At 34.6% G+C, this 16,358-nt stretch overlaps 2 protein-coding genes across 2 annotated transcripts; one reads left to right on the forward strand and one right to left on the reverse strand.

The window, feature by feature from the left end:
* Positions 1–1,660: 1,660 nt before the first annotated feature.
* LOC112513489 (gamma carbonic anhydrase 2, mitochondrial-like) lies at positions 1,661–6,959 on the reverse strand. Its single transcript, XM_025119771.1, has 5 exons — positions 6,714–6,959; positions 5,382–5,525; positions 3,390–3,515; positions 2,957–3,108; positions 1,661–2,187 (listed from the first exon to the last, which is right to left on the reverse strand). Exons 1-5 carry the CDS (start codon positions 6,826–6,828, stop codon positions 1,906–1,908), a joined length of 819 nt encoding a protein of 272 aa, XP_024975539.1. The 5' UTR covers positions 6,829–6,959; the 3' UTR covers positions 1,661–1,905.
* A 7,893-nt stretch (positions 6,960–14,852) lies between these two features.
* LOC112512009 (syntaxin-112) lies at positions 14,853–15,755 on the forward strand. Its single transcript, XM_025117782.1, has one exon. The coding sequence runs from the start codon at positions 14,853–14,855 to the stop codon at positions 15,753–15,755; it is 903 nt and encodes a 300-aa protein (XP_024973550.1).
* The last annotated feature ends 603 nt before the right edge of the window (positions 15,756–16,358 follow it).

A 16,358-nucleotide genomic window follows, 5' to 3' on the forward strand; every position in this document is an offset into this window, starting at 1 on the left:
AAACAAGAACAGAGACATACAAACTAGATGGTTTTGTATGTAATAGGGAGGGAATACCAAATAAAAAGTACTTTGATTCTATGTCTCTTCTGTCCGGCAAGAGGAGATACCGTAATACGAACCTTAAACATTGTGGATGCAATGCATGTATAAAAATCCATTTGACGAAGGATAGGTCTTGTTACGAGATATACGAGTTTATTGAGGCACATAACCATGCGTTATTCAATATTAACGATCGTCGTTTCTCTAGGAAGAATAGACAGATGAAGTATACATATTTCAAAACTGTACTGAATAGCTCGAGTTACAAAATCGGTGCGAGAAGGGCTCATCGTATACAGACGGCATTGAACGGTGGATTTGAGCATACTCGATGTTCTGAGATTGACTTTAAGAATTTTAAGAGGGATGCAATTGCCTGTGTTGGGAATAAGGACGCGAAAATGTTGATCAATTAACTATCGAATAGACGAGATATTGTGCTCGGTTATTTTTTTCGAGTACAAGTGCAATGAACAGGAGTTGAGCGCAATTTTCTGGGCAGATGAAGTGGCTAGAATTAACTACAAAGAATTCGGTGATGTCATATCGTTCGACGGGACGTTTCGCACGAACAAGTAAGCTTTGCAATTGCAATCAAGTTTTTTAAGTTTATTACGCATTGGTATTTTCTGGGCAGATGACGTGGCTAGAATTAACTACACATAATTTGTTGTTTTGTGTTTCAGGCATGCGATGATTTTCTTTCCTTTCTTGGCTATTGACAATCACAAAGCTTCCGTTGTTGTCGGCTCCGCTCTAATAAGTGGCGAGACAATTGAAAACTTTACATGTGTTTTCAAAGCTTTCCTAAAATGCCATGAGATGCAACCAGTTTTCGTGATTACGGATCAATGTTCGGCAATGAAGCAAGCTCAACATATATATATATAGGGTTGGGTTCACGTGAGACCAAAAGTTTTTTGTGAGACCCGTGAGACCAATTTATGTTCATTGATCAACTTCATAAGCTAATGATCTAATGGTCTAACGTTGCACGGTGACAATTTTGTGATTATTGAGAAATCTTGTGGCAATTTTGTAATTATGAATGTTTAGATTGTATATCTAATCAAATGGTTGAAAATTGGTCTTACGGGTCTCAGGAAAAACCTTTGGTCTCACATGATCTCAAGTATATATAGGGTTAGGTTCACGTAAGACCAAGGGTTTTTCGTAAGACCCATAAGACCAATTTATGCTCATTGATCAACTTTATAAGCTAATGATCTAATGGTCTAAAGTTGCACGGTGGCAATTTTGTGATTATTGAGAAGTCTCGTGGCAATTTTCTGATTATGAACGTTCAGATTGTAGATTTAATCCAAGGGTTGAAAATTGATCTTACGGGTCTCACAAAAAACCCTTGGTATCACAAGATCCCAAATATATATATATATATAGATATATTTATATATATATATATATATACACACACACACTTGTACTTATCTCCAAGATTCATTTCAAAGGAAAAGTGGCAATTACTGTGTGCAGCCTTTCCTTTTTCTCCTTTCTAGCTGAGGCTGAGATGGTCAGATATATCTCCCTCTATTCAATCCAAATATCCAATCCAGTAACAAAAAGCCTCTCTCCCATTTCCATGGGTCAAATCATGGACAACAAACAGATGACTTCAAAGTCAAAGTTCCACAAATACATGGATTTATATTTCCATTAAAATCTCTCTTTCAATCTTTATAAATCAAAACAAGATCATTAACCACAGACAAAAAGAAGCATTACCCTCCATGAAATTAAGAATCTTCTAAGACTTTGAGAGCCTGCCCCCAAAAAATTATTGGTAAAAAGTGCAGTAAAATAAGATTTTCGCGACCCTGAAACCATGGAAAACTAACGGACCTAAGAAGCGGTCTTTTGGGCTTTATCGGGTAGGATATTATCAGGTAGGGTAAGCTCCACGGGTGTTTCACGAACCACACCAATCATTGAATCATACTCCTCGTCTTTGCGTGCAAACTTCTTGCGCAGCCTCTTCTCCAACTCGATCTCTTCAAAGCCTTTTGCATTTTCAGCAGCATGAACAGCCGCTAAGTTGCTGTAGTTGACTGCTGACTGAGAAATGAAGGCTATTTCTTCTTCAGTGAGCTTCCTCATGAACTTGGCTGGATTGCCTCCCCATACCTATCGGAAAAAGTTTAAAGCTTACCGGTAAGCAAATAACCAATACGGGATTGAACAAAACAAAAACTTATTCTCCCATGTTTGGTGTGACATTGGACTGCCATGGGGCATGACTGACAAAAATAAGTGGAACAAAAACCAGGGAATGAGACAAGATTGGTAAATTACTAAACTACTCATGTCAAATTAAAAACCTAAAACCTTCGTAGTTTTTCGCCCACCTACCTCACTCTTACCTGCCCCGTCCTTCTCCATACTGCTTACCAAATGCACATCATGAAAACAACCTCTTTATCCTTTGTGGTACTCTGTGTGAATATCTAATTTTTTTGGAAAAATAATCAATTTATGCAAGCAATCCACTTGTATGAGGTACAAGTGCATAAGTGTGTGCTTGCGGTTCGATCCTCGAAGAAAATTGAGCTATTTATGCCTAAATGTTCTTAAATTAACTTTAACTTTGTAATATCTTTGTGTAGTGTTTCCTAAGAAACTTTAAAGCTCATCGATGTGCCACATTCTAGGAGTCAAGTTCTTAAGAATAGGGAAGAGCTAAACTTTGACATTCAGCATTATTTCTGAGGGTAATTTAGACATTTGACTAACTGTCAAGCACTTGCACTATACCATCTTGCTGAATCGAACATTAAACTTACTAGGGATGGATGGAGCATTGGTCTTGAAGTTGAAAAGTAAAGTTAAACGTGACTATTTTCCGAACGGAGGGTGTGCTTTTCAGTAATGCAGGAGTTAGTGAGAGACTACAAACCTCTCCAAATGGAACTCTTGTATTTTGCCTCACAAGGGCTCCAGCAGCAACCATGGCATTTTTCTCAACATGAGATCCATCAAGCAGCGTTGCACCCATGCCAACAAAAGCCTCATCTTCAATGGTGCATCCATGTATTACAGCACCATGACCTGTTTAAAGTTGACTATGAAATTACGGCTCTAACTGTGAACCAATTGATTGCATGGAAAGAAGTGAAATCGGTATCATTCACATTTTGCAGACCAGGGCCAGGTTCACTTGAGAACCTTGAGAACCGTGGGAACCAACTATTCAGCATGTTCAACATTCATGAATGTAACTGAATGAACATTCATGATGAATAATATGTTCATCATGAATAGTTGGTATTCACGGTTCTTAAAATATTTACCGTTAATAAACTTCCCCCTTGCAGACTAATGGTACTCACCTACAGTAACATTGTTGCCTATCGTGGTTGGCAAAACATTTCCGCTTATATTGGATTTGGCTACGTGGACAAGAGCATTGTCTTGGATGTTTGTTCCCGATCCAACACTGATACTGTTCACATCACCTGCAGATGGAGCTCACACTAAGAAAAGAGAGAAAAGCGCAAGTTTTTTTTTCTTGGGGAGGGGGGGTTATATGCACCCACATTCTTGCATTCTATATTTTCTTCACATAAGTGTTTGACTATTGACCAAATACCTAAACAAACCCTCCGTGATGATAAAATAGAGGATTCCAGCTAAAATAATGCTACTAACATTTCGCAATGCTTACAAATACACAAAAGGGTCATTTTGGATTGCTTATAGAAGGAAATGAGGTCTTCATCTTGGTACACCCCAAGAAGGAAATTGTTGCGTTTATTTTGAGCCACACGGATTACCTTCTAGGTTTGAGAAATGCATGGTAATGCTCCTTTTTCTCTCTATGGTTCCAATTCTTCTATGTCACTCTTTATCTCCCCAGTTCCACTCCATCTCTTATGTACGCCTCTATCTTGCGATAAATTCACAAACACATCTACATATCATGTTAATGCTACAAACTCATCTTAAAGTTCATCTGTTTCTTGATATTAATGGCCCTGTCACCTCTTATCTTCTTTTGAAAATCAATCAATTCCATTCATAACATGTTCAAATTCAATAACAGTGAAGGAAATCAAAGGCTTCGAGTGCATTTTGATTTATATGTTATGACTTTTAGTTTATGTCTAATCAGGCAAGGAATACTCCAATCAAGGTTCTTCTATACTTCATGTCGTAGGTGTTCATATATTCATTTAGGCTATTTTCAACTAAATATCATTTTCTTAATGATCAACCATCACCAAGGGGTGGATTCTTAACAAATCTAGAAGTACTCAAACTATTAAGACAATATCAATATTCAGCTTTCAAAAAACTTCTTAATGACTCGTCCAACAAGAAAAAGGATAAAGTTTTCACCAATAGTTCCTTCAAACAAGAAGCCTTTTCAAATTTCTAGCAGCCAACCCAAAGACATGGAATTTGGTGCAACCCCATCAACCCTCTAACTAGTATATGCTATGTGCAATAGGCAAACCAAGAAGCACGCAAGGTAACTGCCCCAGGAATTCTAATATAAGAATATGACCATTCATGATAATGGAGTCCGCACCGGTGTCCATCTAATGGTACAAAGGGTTCAATAAAATATCCAACTGAATAAGGGAGTAGACATCTATCAATAATATGATGCATATCAAAGAATATGTCCTTCGTGATGTACTTCCCTGTAGCTCATTTGACATGTTCTAATTCATAAATTTGTAGATGACAATTTGGTAACCAAGTGACCAAGTGAAACTGTTAAGTTTGGCAACACTGGCATTGCTGTTAGATGATGGAACAATCCATCTTGGTGTCAACAATTACTCACATAAGAGTTAGGCAGAAATGCATAGTGGATAGGAAGCACATGTATGTTCTTAATACTACTACTTTCAAGATCAACAAGATTGCACCAACAGAATTACATCATCCACTTGTTTTACGAACTTGCCAATTATGAGTTGGGTGCTTTAACCATTCAGCCATGGATGCTTAGCGAAAAGAATTAAGTGGGGATATTCACATGAGCTTAGACTTTCACTAATGCTAGATACCAATGCTTCTAAATGTTTAATGATAACAGACACTCAAATCAAACACACACAAAAATTCTTAGTTTATGAGTTTAATAGCATTCAGATACACCTAAGAGCAATTGGCTTATTTGCTTCTTCTTTTTTCCAGAAACCTCTATTCATTTCAAAACTTGCTGATAGTTTCATATTTCGTACATCATGTGAAACAAGTGATCACATTTAAGAGGCAAGAGCATCCACATGGTGGAAAAAAAAAAAAAAAAATGAAGGGAACATTTAGGTTGCGGTTGATACAAACATTTATGGTAATAAATAGCTTACCTCTAAGCACACATCCATACCAAATTGAGGAACCACGCCCCACCTGAACATCTCCAATGACAGACGCACCAGGTGCAACAAATGCATCTTTGTCAACCACGGGGTCTTTGTCAAATAAATTCATCAGCGTCTGGTGCCTAGACACTAAAGAGAGATTAAATATAAGTTGCAAAAACAATTCTATTTCCGATATCACGACAGTATGGATATTATATGGAGTATAAAGACTTAACATGGGGGGTACCTAACAAACAGATATATTTTAATGGTCAAGAATGTCAGAAACAGACAAATGGTAGAAGTAACAAAACAAGGTGATGTCTAACCAGCCATATCAGAAATTCAGAACAATACAAAACAAATTCTAGATGGGAAGTAAATAGAACCTTAATCACAGGTATGTGAACATGAATCTAGTTGTTGTATCTTAGCATCATTAGCAAGTCGACAAGCTTGCTGATGCTGATTCTCTGAGCTACCAGCATTGTGAGCATCGGTTTTCATGGGTTTGTTATAGCGTTCCAAGTGCAAAAAGTGATTGATTGTACAAATTCCTCAACAAAATGGGCAGTGACAATAAAAGAGAATAAAAATTACTTATGACGACCAATTATTATATTACAAGAAGCTTAACTTCAAGATGCTCCTAGAGAATTACCAATGATCATCATTAGAACGAACATCAACTTTCACTGCAAGCTCACTCAGTATCACACTATCTTATTCTTAAAAACCAAATTGGTAAGTCAGGTCAAGAAACAACCCTGCTAAACATAACTTAATTCAATTCCCAAGTGAACTGGTGATCATAAACACACAGTACTAGACCTTCACATTCACCTACTATAAGCTAAAGATGCCACAGATGACCAATAAAAAAGCTCAAAAAATGACGTCCCATCTAGTTCCTACATTTGAATACATCCAAGACCATTTACTTCGTTCCAACAGAGTCTCATCTCAAGCTTTCTACTTTCTGACTTTCACATCAATCTGTGACTAAAAAATACAACAGCTCTTATCTTTAATACATCACAATACAGACAAAGACAACAAAAGGTCAGAACTTTCTCAACATCTCAGTCCCTTGTATGTTCATAAATATCAAATTTTACATCACTAACACCGAAACTCCGAGCAAACAAGATTATCTGAAGAAGCAATCTAAATTCAATCAAAAATACACATGACATCATATCAATTTCAGCCCTTAATTGTCCGTATTCTATTTAGCATTACAACAAACACATAGAAAGCAACACCGAAAAAAACGACGGTAGAACAAATGGGTGTTTACGAATTAAAGCAAAACAAAGATAGGAGAAGCTTTACCTTGTTCTTGGAAGAGGTGACTGCCTTGGAGGCTGAAGCCGACACGATCAACTGCTTGGCCGGCTACACGGATCCAAGATCCGACGACGTAGATTGCCCTTCCTAAAGTCCCCATTATGTATCAACGCCAAGAACCCTATTATCTGAGCTGGGTGTACTGCTTATTCCGATCGAAAGGCGCCTCTTATGCTGCGGTCTTGAGGACAAAGGAGTGTGTTGAGCAACAAATTGGGGAAAGAAGGGAAAAATAAAAACCGAGTTAAAACTGAGTTGGTCTGAGTTGTGACTGAGCCGCTTGAAGAAAGGGCTACGATTCAGTACGACAGGCTTGTGTTGTATTTCTCAAGTCCAGTGAATCATAGACGTTCATTTCATCAGCAGCAAATTATTAGATTGTGTATTAAAACGGTTGAATTCCCTGTCCATATGTATTTATTTATATCTATTAGAAGTGTACTCGTGCAATATAACAAAACATATCTTGATTTTAATGTTTTATTTTATTGTTTATTTTTGTCAATGTTATAATACGATTTTATGTGTTTTAAGAAAGCAATAATGATTTTATTTTTAAATCAAATATAAATTTAAGATATCATAAAAACTTTAAAAAAATATATCAATGTTAATATCAAATCAACTATTTAAAAGTTCTAATTTTTATGTAATTTCTTTAATTTTTTTTTTTAGTATAATTTAATTTAAGTTTAATAATGAAATAATTTATTTTTGATTTAATAATATAACATTTTATAAAGATAATAATTAAGTATTATGTTAGAACTCAATGATTATTCTAATTATATTTTAGATTTTTTATATTTAAAATGAGATGTTTATCATGTATTTGATTATGTTTATCTGCAGTTAGTTACACGAATTTAGATATGAAGCTTTAATAAGTTGTACTTACGTACAATCTACTTGTAATCTTGAGTTTTAAGTAATATGCATTAATAAACAGTACTTTACGCATAAAAAATGGTTTTTAAGAGTTTTTGTCAAATGCTTTATAATACAGTATATATACTATTTTATAAACCAAAATTATCAAAAGTCTTAAGAACAATTGTTAATGCACAAATTACTATAGATTTATGCACAAAGTATTAAAAACAACTCATAATGCACTAAATACTACTACTTTATGCATTCAGTCTTAAAATCTCTTAATCTACAATTAAAATAACATATAGTACAAGTTACCAATGCACATTATTACTTTTTCTTTTCATGTTTCGAATATACTTTTGACACCTTTCACTCATGTCTTCACCCTCTCATACCTCTATGTCTTCTCCCTAACCCCCAAGGTGAGATTCAAACTGATATTCACCATGAGTTATTAAAAGTTATTTCATTCATCTCTCATTCAATTGCTCTAGAACTCTCGCTCTCGCTCTCGATCTCTTGATTTTTTGCTCTTGGTGTAAGTCGAATACATTTGTGGAGTCGTTTAAATATGTTGGATTTTAAATATATTGGATTTTAAACTGTCATTTTTTTTCATCGATAGACTGTAATTGAAACCATAACTCTTATTTATTCAAATTGTATTAATATGTAAAGATCAAGTGTAACTTATATCATCGTTAAATATTCTCTAATAAAACCAGTGAAACTTCAAAATCGTTAAAATTCATGGCTCCCGCCGCATTACGCGGATACACAACTAGTATTTTGTTAAATAAAACAAAACATGATTAAGAGATGTTTTACTTTTGGCTTAATGAGTTTATTTGCATAGTCATCTCGACGTATTTACTTACGGCATAATGAATTCTTTTTGACTTATTCAGATAGTCGGGTAGGGACGCTTATCCACATTCAACCATATAAATTACCTACAACTACCCTTATCTACAACTACCCTTATTTCCCTTCCCAAATTTCCGCATTCAGCCATAGAAGAACACGCCTCTCTTCCCTTCTTCTATTTCTCGAGCCCCCTTCGCTCTACATCTTTGTCTTCCTCAGCTTGTTTTTATACATTTCCATCTTCCTCCATCGTCATGGTTTGTTGGTTAATGGTGGATGCTCGACTCTAAGAGCCCATACCTTATTGTCTATAAAGACCCAATACCTATTTCAAGTTACAATTAGGGAATATCATCTCATACACATAAACTGACTTCTATACCTATGGATCCATTACATTATAGTCTAATGTATTTAATCTTCTTGATAGGCCAAACCATATCCTACATATGAACAATCATGTATAAATAGTTACCAAGTGGGTAAAATTCCCATTTTTACCAGCAAAACAAAGTCAAGACCATTGATAATCTTTAGTTCCAAAACTCATCAAAACATTGAAATAAACCTTTACAATGTATATAAGATCTTTCCCTGCAGTCCCAAAGATCCCATATTTGATCCAGGTGGTCAAAAATCCACCAAATGTGAAATACTTGAAATGAAGCTGTGACCAAGCTCATGACTAAAGCTACATGGCTAGTCGCCCGTCCCAAAAACACCTCAGACTCCATTGAGTCAAGCCACGACCTTGGTCGCGTGGGGTTTTGCCAAGCACGAAAACTCCAAATTTTGGTCCTGTAACTTCATACACAAAAATGAGGTCATTAATGGCAGATAAACATGAGATTTTACATACCAACGTCTTCAAATGACCCATAATTAAGGTTCTAAATACGAGGGTGTTACAACCCACTATATATAGTCACATCGTTTAACATATACCAACGTTTTTCATACCATATGTTTTGTAGAAAGACACCATTCAACTTCTACAGATGTTTGTCTGTTCGCACCAAGTACAAATACACTATTAAATATGGGCCAATGCTTATATCAAGGGAACAATACCCCTGTGACCGGTATCCATTGATTTTGGCTCCAATCGGATCATTAAATGACCCTAACTCCTCCCTCAACCCGTGTAGGTTTTCACGATAACCACTCTCAACTCCACGACTTCGTCGCAATAGCGAACGAGTCAGACTTCATAAGGTTCATCTCGTTACATAACTAGCCCTCCTATTGAGGCGTCCTTTACATTTGAATCCCTTTTTTGGGATGTTATAAGTTTGTCTTCATTAATCGAGTTATTTTCATTTGGATATGGATTTTTCAATATTTTTTTCTCGAAAATTTATATTAATTTTGTTGATTTTATGTATATGATACGAGAAAATAAGCATGTATGGCGTCGACTTTCAAATAACTAAAGGTGACAACATGCATCAAAAAAACAAAATGAAATGTAACACCCCTAAAATAAGAGTAAATTTAAACCGAAAAGTCGATACATGATTAGTACTTATACAAATATAAATCACCCAAGATGAGGAAATTGTAAAGTGTTTACAACCCAAAGGAATAGAAGATAAATAACAACCTACTCATCTGAACTATTCTAAATTCATATTATAAATGAATGTCGCTATCACCATCAAAGAATCATATCGAATATAACGCATGACAAAAGCTATCAATCAAAAAAGTGCCTCCACCGGCATCCAAACACTCCGCTCAAATCTTCAGATTTCACCGCTAAGAAAACCTGATATACATGTCATTTAAGAAAAAATGTTAGACTTGATTTCCAGTGAGTCCAAACAGTTTATAAATAAAGCAAGTAACAAATGGAGATGACGTTTTATAAACTTGTACCCCAAGGTTCACATATTTCAAATAAGGGCCATAAGGTCCAAAACACATCTTACGATGACTGGGAGACCCAATTTTTATTAATCATGGTGGAACACAAAAGTATGCTACGAATCTATGTTCTAGAGCTTCTATAATGGAACATTGGTCATCGAGTTCAACCACCCATGATTTATAGTTCGAGTCCTCCAATGAAATGAGATATCTTCTTTTGCTAGAATCAAATAATTACTGGTCACACAGTCATCAAGTTCAACCACACACGATCTATAGTTTAAGTCCTCTGGTGATTCATTACACGTATCTAGCTATTTCATGGGAACCACTATCCCAACTAAAATATATAAATTGACTTCTATACCTATGAATCCATTGCATTACAGTCTGAGCATATCGATGCTATAAAACAATTTACTATGATCAAACGCATAGTTCTTGACACCAATATCAACATTAAATCATTAAACTCAAAATTTACCAAAAGGGATTTAAAGCTTCTTAACCTCAAATACATGTCAAGACCAAGTAGTATAATCAATAAAAATATCAGGTGTTACATGAAATACGAATATGTTAAATATCAGTTCTCATGATGTTAATTTAGGTCGTTAATTATTAAAATGATATATTTTAGAATATACACTTGGTGAACCCGGTCCATCCGCCCTAGTCGGAGACGGAGATTCCCTACTAAATGGGGATGGGGATCCCAGTTTGTCTCAAACCAGGGATGCTTGGGACCGGTATTGCACTCCCCGCCTCGTCCAGTACCCGTATATATATATATATATATATATATATATAGAGAGAGAGAGAGAGAGAGAGAAATGTTCAAATACAAACTGACTCAATTTATACATAGTGTATAAACTAATAACAACTAATCACATAAATCCATTTGTTTTTAATTTATAAGGGCATTATGGTCTTTTGATATTACAATAGTTATGTTTGGTAAGTATCTAATACTAATAGATAAGTTTGGTAATTCTTTAATTTTATATAAATATGAATTATATCTTATTAGCTCACACTTTTTTAGTAAGTATTTAATTGATTTATTCGTTAAATATGTTGATACAAATTGTCATCTTTGAAAGATGTACAATAAATGTTGATTAAAGAATATTTTTATGTTTCATCATCTAATAGAATCTCTCTCCTTTTATAGTTTATAGATAACTTTATTTCATCATTAACATATTCATTATTAACAATTTCATTATGTTTCATTATGTCCAATGCCACAGTTTTATTATGTTTCATCATTAACAATTTCATTTTGTTTCACCGTTAACAGTTTCATTCTGTCTAATGTCATAGTTTCATTTTGTTTCATCATTAACACTTTTAGATACCCTATTGTCCCATCATTAACAGTTTCATAGTGTCCAATGAAACATGTTCACGGGATTGAACGAGGGAAAGAGGATTTCAATGATCGCAACAGTTTACAGTTTGTTTCCGTTTTGTCCTTTCTTGTTGAAAATAATAATAATTTATTTTATTTTATTTTTACTTTACTAAAATAACTTGTTTTATTCGCAGTCTGTGATTATGAAAATGAATAGATGTAATTGGTTTGTAAGGTTTGTATAAAAAAACATGGTTTGCAAAGTAAACATCCTCTATATGTATGTGTGTGTGTGTGTATATATATACACACTTGGGATCACGTGATATCAGCTTGTTTTCGTGAGGCCCGTGAGACCACTTTTTTACACTTGAAACTTTACAGCAAAATATTGTGAAGGTAACCTTTACAATGTTTTTACTGTGAAGGTTCGATTTTTTTACCTTCATATCATTTTGCTGTGAAGTTTCAAGTATAAAAAAGTGGTATCAAGGGTCTCACGAAAAACAAGTTGGTCTCACATGAACCCAACCATATATATATATTAATAAATTAAAAATATGTAAAAGGCTCGTTCCAGACATTTTTTAGGCCTTGGGCGATTTGTGAAAAGGGGCCCTCGATAAGTACAAGTTTTTTTCAATATATTGTTTTATCATAAAAAATAACATTGAATTCACATAAAACCGTTTTCCGAGTATTCTTAGACGCAAAATCAATCAATAATCATTCTAAATTAATATTATCTAATAGACCATTTTTATGTAGCATCATCAATTTGTTCCATCATCAAAAACATCCTATGATATATTTTTGGTACATAGAATGACATCATTTGAAGTCACAATGTTGATTTTTCTGATTTCTGAGTAACACTAGGTAAATCAATGTAGTAGATTGGTTTTCCATATCACCTCATGTTAATGTTTTTTAACACCATTTTAAACTTTTATACTATATTCTCGAATTTGAGACCATAAGAAAAAAATGAGAAAAGAAAAGAAAAATAAAAGAATGTTAAAAAAAATAAAGTTTTTATTTGTGTTTTTAATAGAGAAGACAGAGCAAGGAAAAATAATGAACTAAAAATAAATTTTGATATAATTTCTTTTTTTTATTTTATTTTCTTTTTCTTTCTTTAAAAAAAATCTCGAGAACATGGTATTTTTCTTCCCCTATATGTTATTTATTTCAACTAAATTGATAATTGATAATATCGTATTTCTTAACTAGGTTTACAATCTAAATTTGTTATTTTTTGGATGTTAGTATTTAACGTTTTGGATGTCAGGTCAAAATACAATTACTCAGTATGGTTTAAATATTACTCAACATTATCTGATACATGTGACATTAAGTTTTTTTTAATTAAAATTGATTTTTTTTTTGTTTTAGGTTATTAGTTATTATATGATATGATTTTTTTTTAGTAAATTAAATTCTTTTTGGTTTTTCGTTTATTAGAAATATGTGAGATTTAAACATGTATGATGTCTCATATGTTTAATTTAAAATAGCTTACATAAACGGGAAAGAAAATTTTCGTTTCTCCGTTAGGGATCCCCATTCCTCGTTAGAGATGGAGATGAGAATGTGATCATATTCCCCGATAGGGATGGAGACGAGGACGGAGATGAGGGATTGAAGATGCGGATGGGGATGGAGGTCTCCACCTTATCCCCGCCCCATTTCCATGCCTACGATGGATGCTCTAAAAGGTGTTACCATACCATGCGCACACTTATTTATATAAAAATCAAGTCATGTCATACATTGAAAATGTAAAAAAAATAAGTTTATTATTGTTGTATCAATGTATCTAAGGAGAAAGTTTAGTAAATAGGCATACATTTAGAAACTGTCTGACAGTTGCTGAATAGTTTGGTGCAAAATTATTAAGTAGTCAGAATAATTAAGAGACTCTTATAATAAGATGCAAAATGAAATATAATTGTTTGGTAATATTCAGAATGAAATTAGGGTGCCGAATAGTTAAGGAAGACCCAAGATACAAAACCTTCAAGAGGGTTTTAGAACCATTAAAAAACAAGATTTTTTTTTGTCAAACAAGATTCATCTTTTAGCGATTCAGAAGTTGTCTTTTAATAGAACTATTAAGAAGTAAAACAAACATAGCCTACTGCACTTTAAATAACAAATTTTGAAATTTAATTTTTCAAGATAAGGATTTTAAGAATTGATTTCTTAAAATAAACATTTTTATCTTGTCCCTGTCCCATGTCACGTTAAACATGGAGCAGTAAGATCTTGTTTTATCCTATACTGCACCAAACATGGGATAGTAAGGGCCCGTTTACCAAACACTTACCCGGTAAGCGTTTACCGGTAAAATTTAATACTACCACTTACTCATCAGGTAAGGCTTTAGTCCACTAAAACGTTACCATATGCAAAAGTTACTCAATAAGCGCTTACCATGGTAACAGTCGTTGTCCTCACTTGTCGGATAAGACTTTTAGTCCTTATCTCGCTTTTACCGAATACGATTTTTGGTCCTTAACATATTCATCCGGTAAAATAATAGGACTTGATAAACACTTACCCAAATAAACGTTTGGTAAACGGCCCCTAAGTTTTGTCCCAAACACAGCAATAACCATCATAAAATCCCCATTTGATACTACAATTAAACCCCCCTCCCCCTTTCTTCCATATTCGTAACCGACTCCTGGTTCCCTGCAAAAATTAAACTCAACGGCTACACCTACAATTCAAATCTTTTGAAATCTTGAAACCGACCTCCTTCCCTCTCTCTTCAAAATCCAACACCATTTTCCAAGTTTTTAGAAACTGAAGAAAAGGAAGCACAACACATACCCACTTCTTCAAGGTTCCATTTCTAATCAATCCCTCTGTTTCTTCATCTTTTATGTATCTCACTTCAGATTTCTTGGTCGATTTTTAATCATCGTTCATTTTTACTCAGATATATTCAAGAATTCTTGAAATCAATCTCTGATTTCAGTTGATAGACTCACAAGGGTATGATTCACAGTACTTTTCTCTGCATTTTTCTGATGTATATATATATATATATATGTGTGTGTGTGTGTGTGTGTGTGTGTGTGTGCTTTAGATTAAATGATGAGAAGATGATGGGTTTTCAGGTGAGTTTCAGATTGACCAAGAACATGAATGATCTAATGACGAAATCTTTCCTAAGTTATGTGGAGTTAAAGAAACAGACCCGGATTGACATCAAGTCAGAGGAAACCGATATCGAGAAAGGGAATCAAGAACAGAAGATTGCTCCATCTGACGAAACAAATCTTTCTAACTTTTTTCAAGAAGTGGATGTAATCAAATCCAACATGGAAGAGATCACAAATCTCCTTTTTGATCTCCAAACCTTAAACGAAGAGACCAAATCCGCTCACAGCGCCAAAGTCCTTCGCGGGTTAAGAGACAGGATGGAATCTGATATGGTTTCGGTTCTTCGTAAAGCGAATGTTGTCCGTGTATGCCTTGAATCTCTCGACAATTCTAACGAATCAAACCGGAGTTGTTACAAAGAAGGCAGCGCTGTGGACAGAACTCGGGTTGCTGTCTCAAACGGCCTGCGAGTAAAACTCAAAGAAATGATGAACGATTTTCAGGATTTGAGAAACAAGATAGTGTCGGACCATAAAGAGTATCTCAAGAAAAGGTATTATAACGAAACCGGAGAGTACCCAGATGAGGCAACGATTGGAACGATGGTTTCTGGAAGTGGGAAAGTGTTTGAAGGGAAGAAGGATTTGGTTTTGGAGAATAAAGAGAGGCATGAAGCCGTGATGGATATAAAGAAGAGTTTAAACAAGCTTCATCAAGTTTTTCTTGATATGGCTGTTTTGGTGGAGGCACAAGGCCAGAATCTGGATGATATTGAACTGAATGTAGCCAGAGCTGGAAGCTTTGTAAGTGGTGGAACAGATAGTTTGTTCTATGCTAAGCAGATGAAGGATAAGCACAGCAAGAACTGGGTGTGTTTTGTTTTATCTGTGATCATAATTATATGTCTGGTATGCTTCATAGCTATGTTGTCTTCTTTCTGACAACGGGTACCGAATCTTTTAGGATTGTTTAGAATCTCCAAATTCTTTAGTTCCTAATGCTATGTTAGGGTACGATTTGTTGTTCAGGATGTTCTTTTTGTTTCTTTTTGATCTAGATCGAGTTTTCTTAGCTCAGGATTTATGGACTTAGCGTACAAATCTTCAAGATGATGAAAAATTTACTTCAGTGAAAGTTCTTCAATGGTCTGTGATCTGGGTTCTATTTCTTTCTGAAACATTCCTTCTGGGATCTCACAAGTTTCAATTTGCCAACCATGATATAGTGCAAGTATGACATCAGAATGTTTAAGTATCTAACGTGTTCATAATGGAAAGTTTGTTGAGAACCAGGGAACGCCCACACCACATGTACCTCTTCAGGATGAATATTCATCATGAATCACACATTCATGATGAATATCTTACAAACATTCATGAAGAACATGCTACCTGTCGCGTTGTGGGCGGTCCCCTAGTTCCAAATGAAAATGAGGTTCCTAACAGAACCTGCCCCGTGTTCATATATGTATATGATCCATGTTTTATAAGTTAATGGAGCAAATACTAAAATCTGAATCTAAAAGGTCCTTCTGTTATGGTCTT

This window comes from Cynara cardunculus (genome assembly GCF_001531365.2).
Source record: "Cynara cardunculus var. scolymus isolate 2C chromosome LG 5, CcrdV1, whole genome shotgun sequence".
Lineage (NCBI taxonomy): Eukaryota > Viridiplantae > Streptophyta > Magnoliopsida > Asterales > Asteraceae > Cynara > Cynara cardunculus.

Excerpts from the sequence above, each read along its gene's own strand:
- LOC112513489 (XM_025119771.1), bottom strand. The coding sequence starts at position 6,828 with ATGGGGACTTTAGGAAGGGCAATCTACGTCGTCGGATCTTGGATCCGT. Across the intron at positions 3,516-5,381 it reads GTATGGATGTGTGCTTAGAG|GTGATGTGAACAGTATCAGT; the intron begins GTAAGCTATTTA and ends CTCCATCTGCAG. Across the intron at positions 3,109-3,389 it reads AGGCAACAATGTTACTGTAG|GTCATGGTGCTGTAATACAT; the intron begins GTGAGTACCATT and ends AACTTTAAACAG.
- LOC112512009 (XM_025117782.1), top strand. The coding sequence starts at position 14,853 with ATGAATGATCTAATGACGAAATCTTTCCTAAGTTATGTGGAGTTAAAG.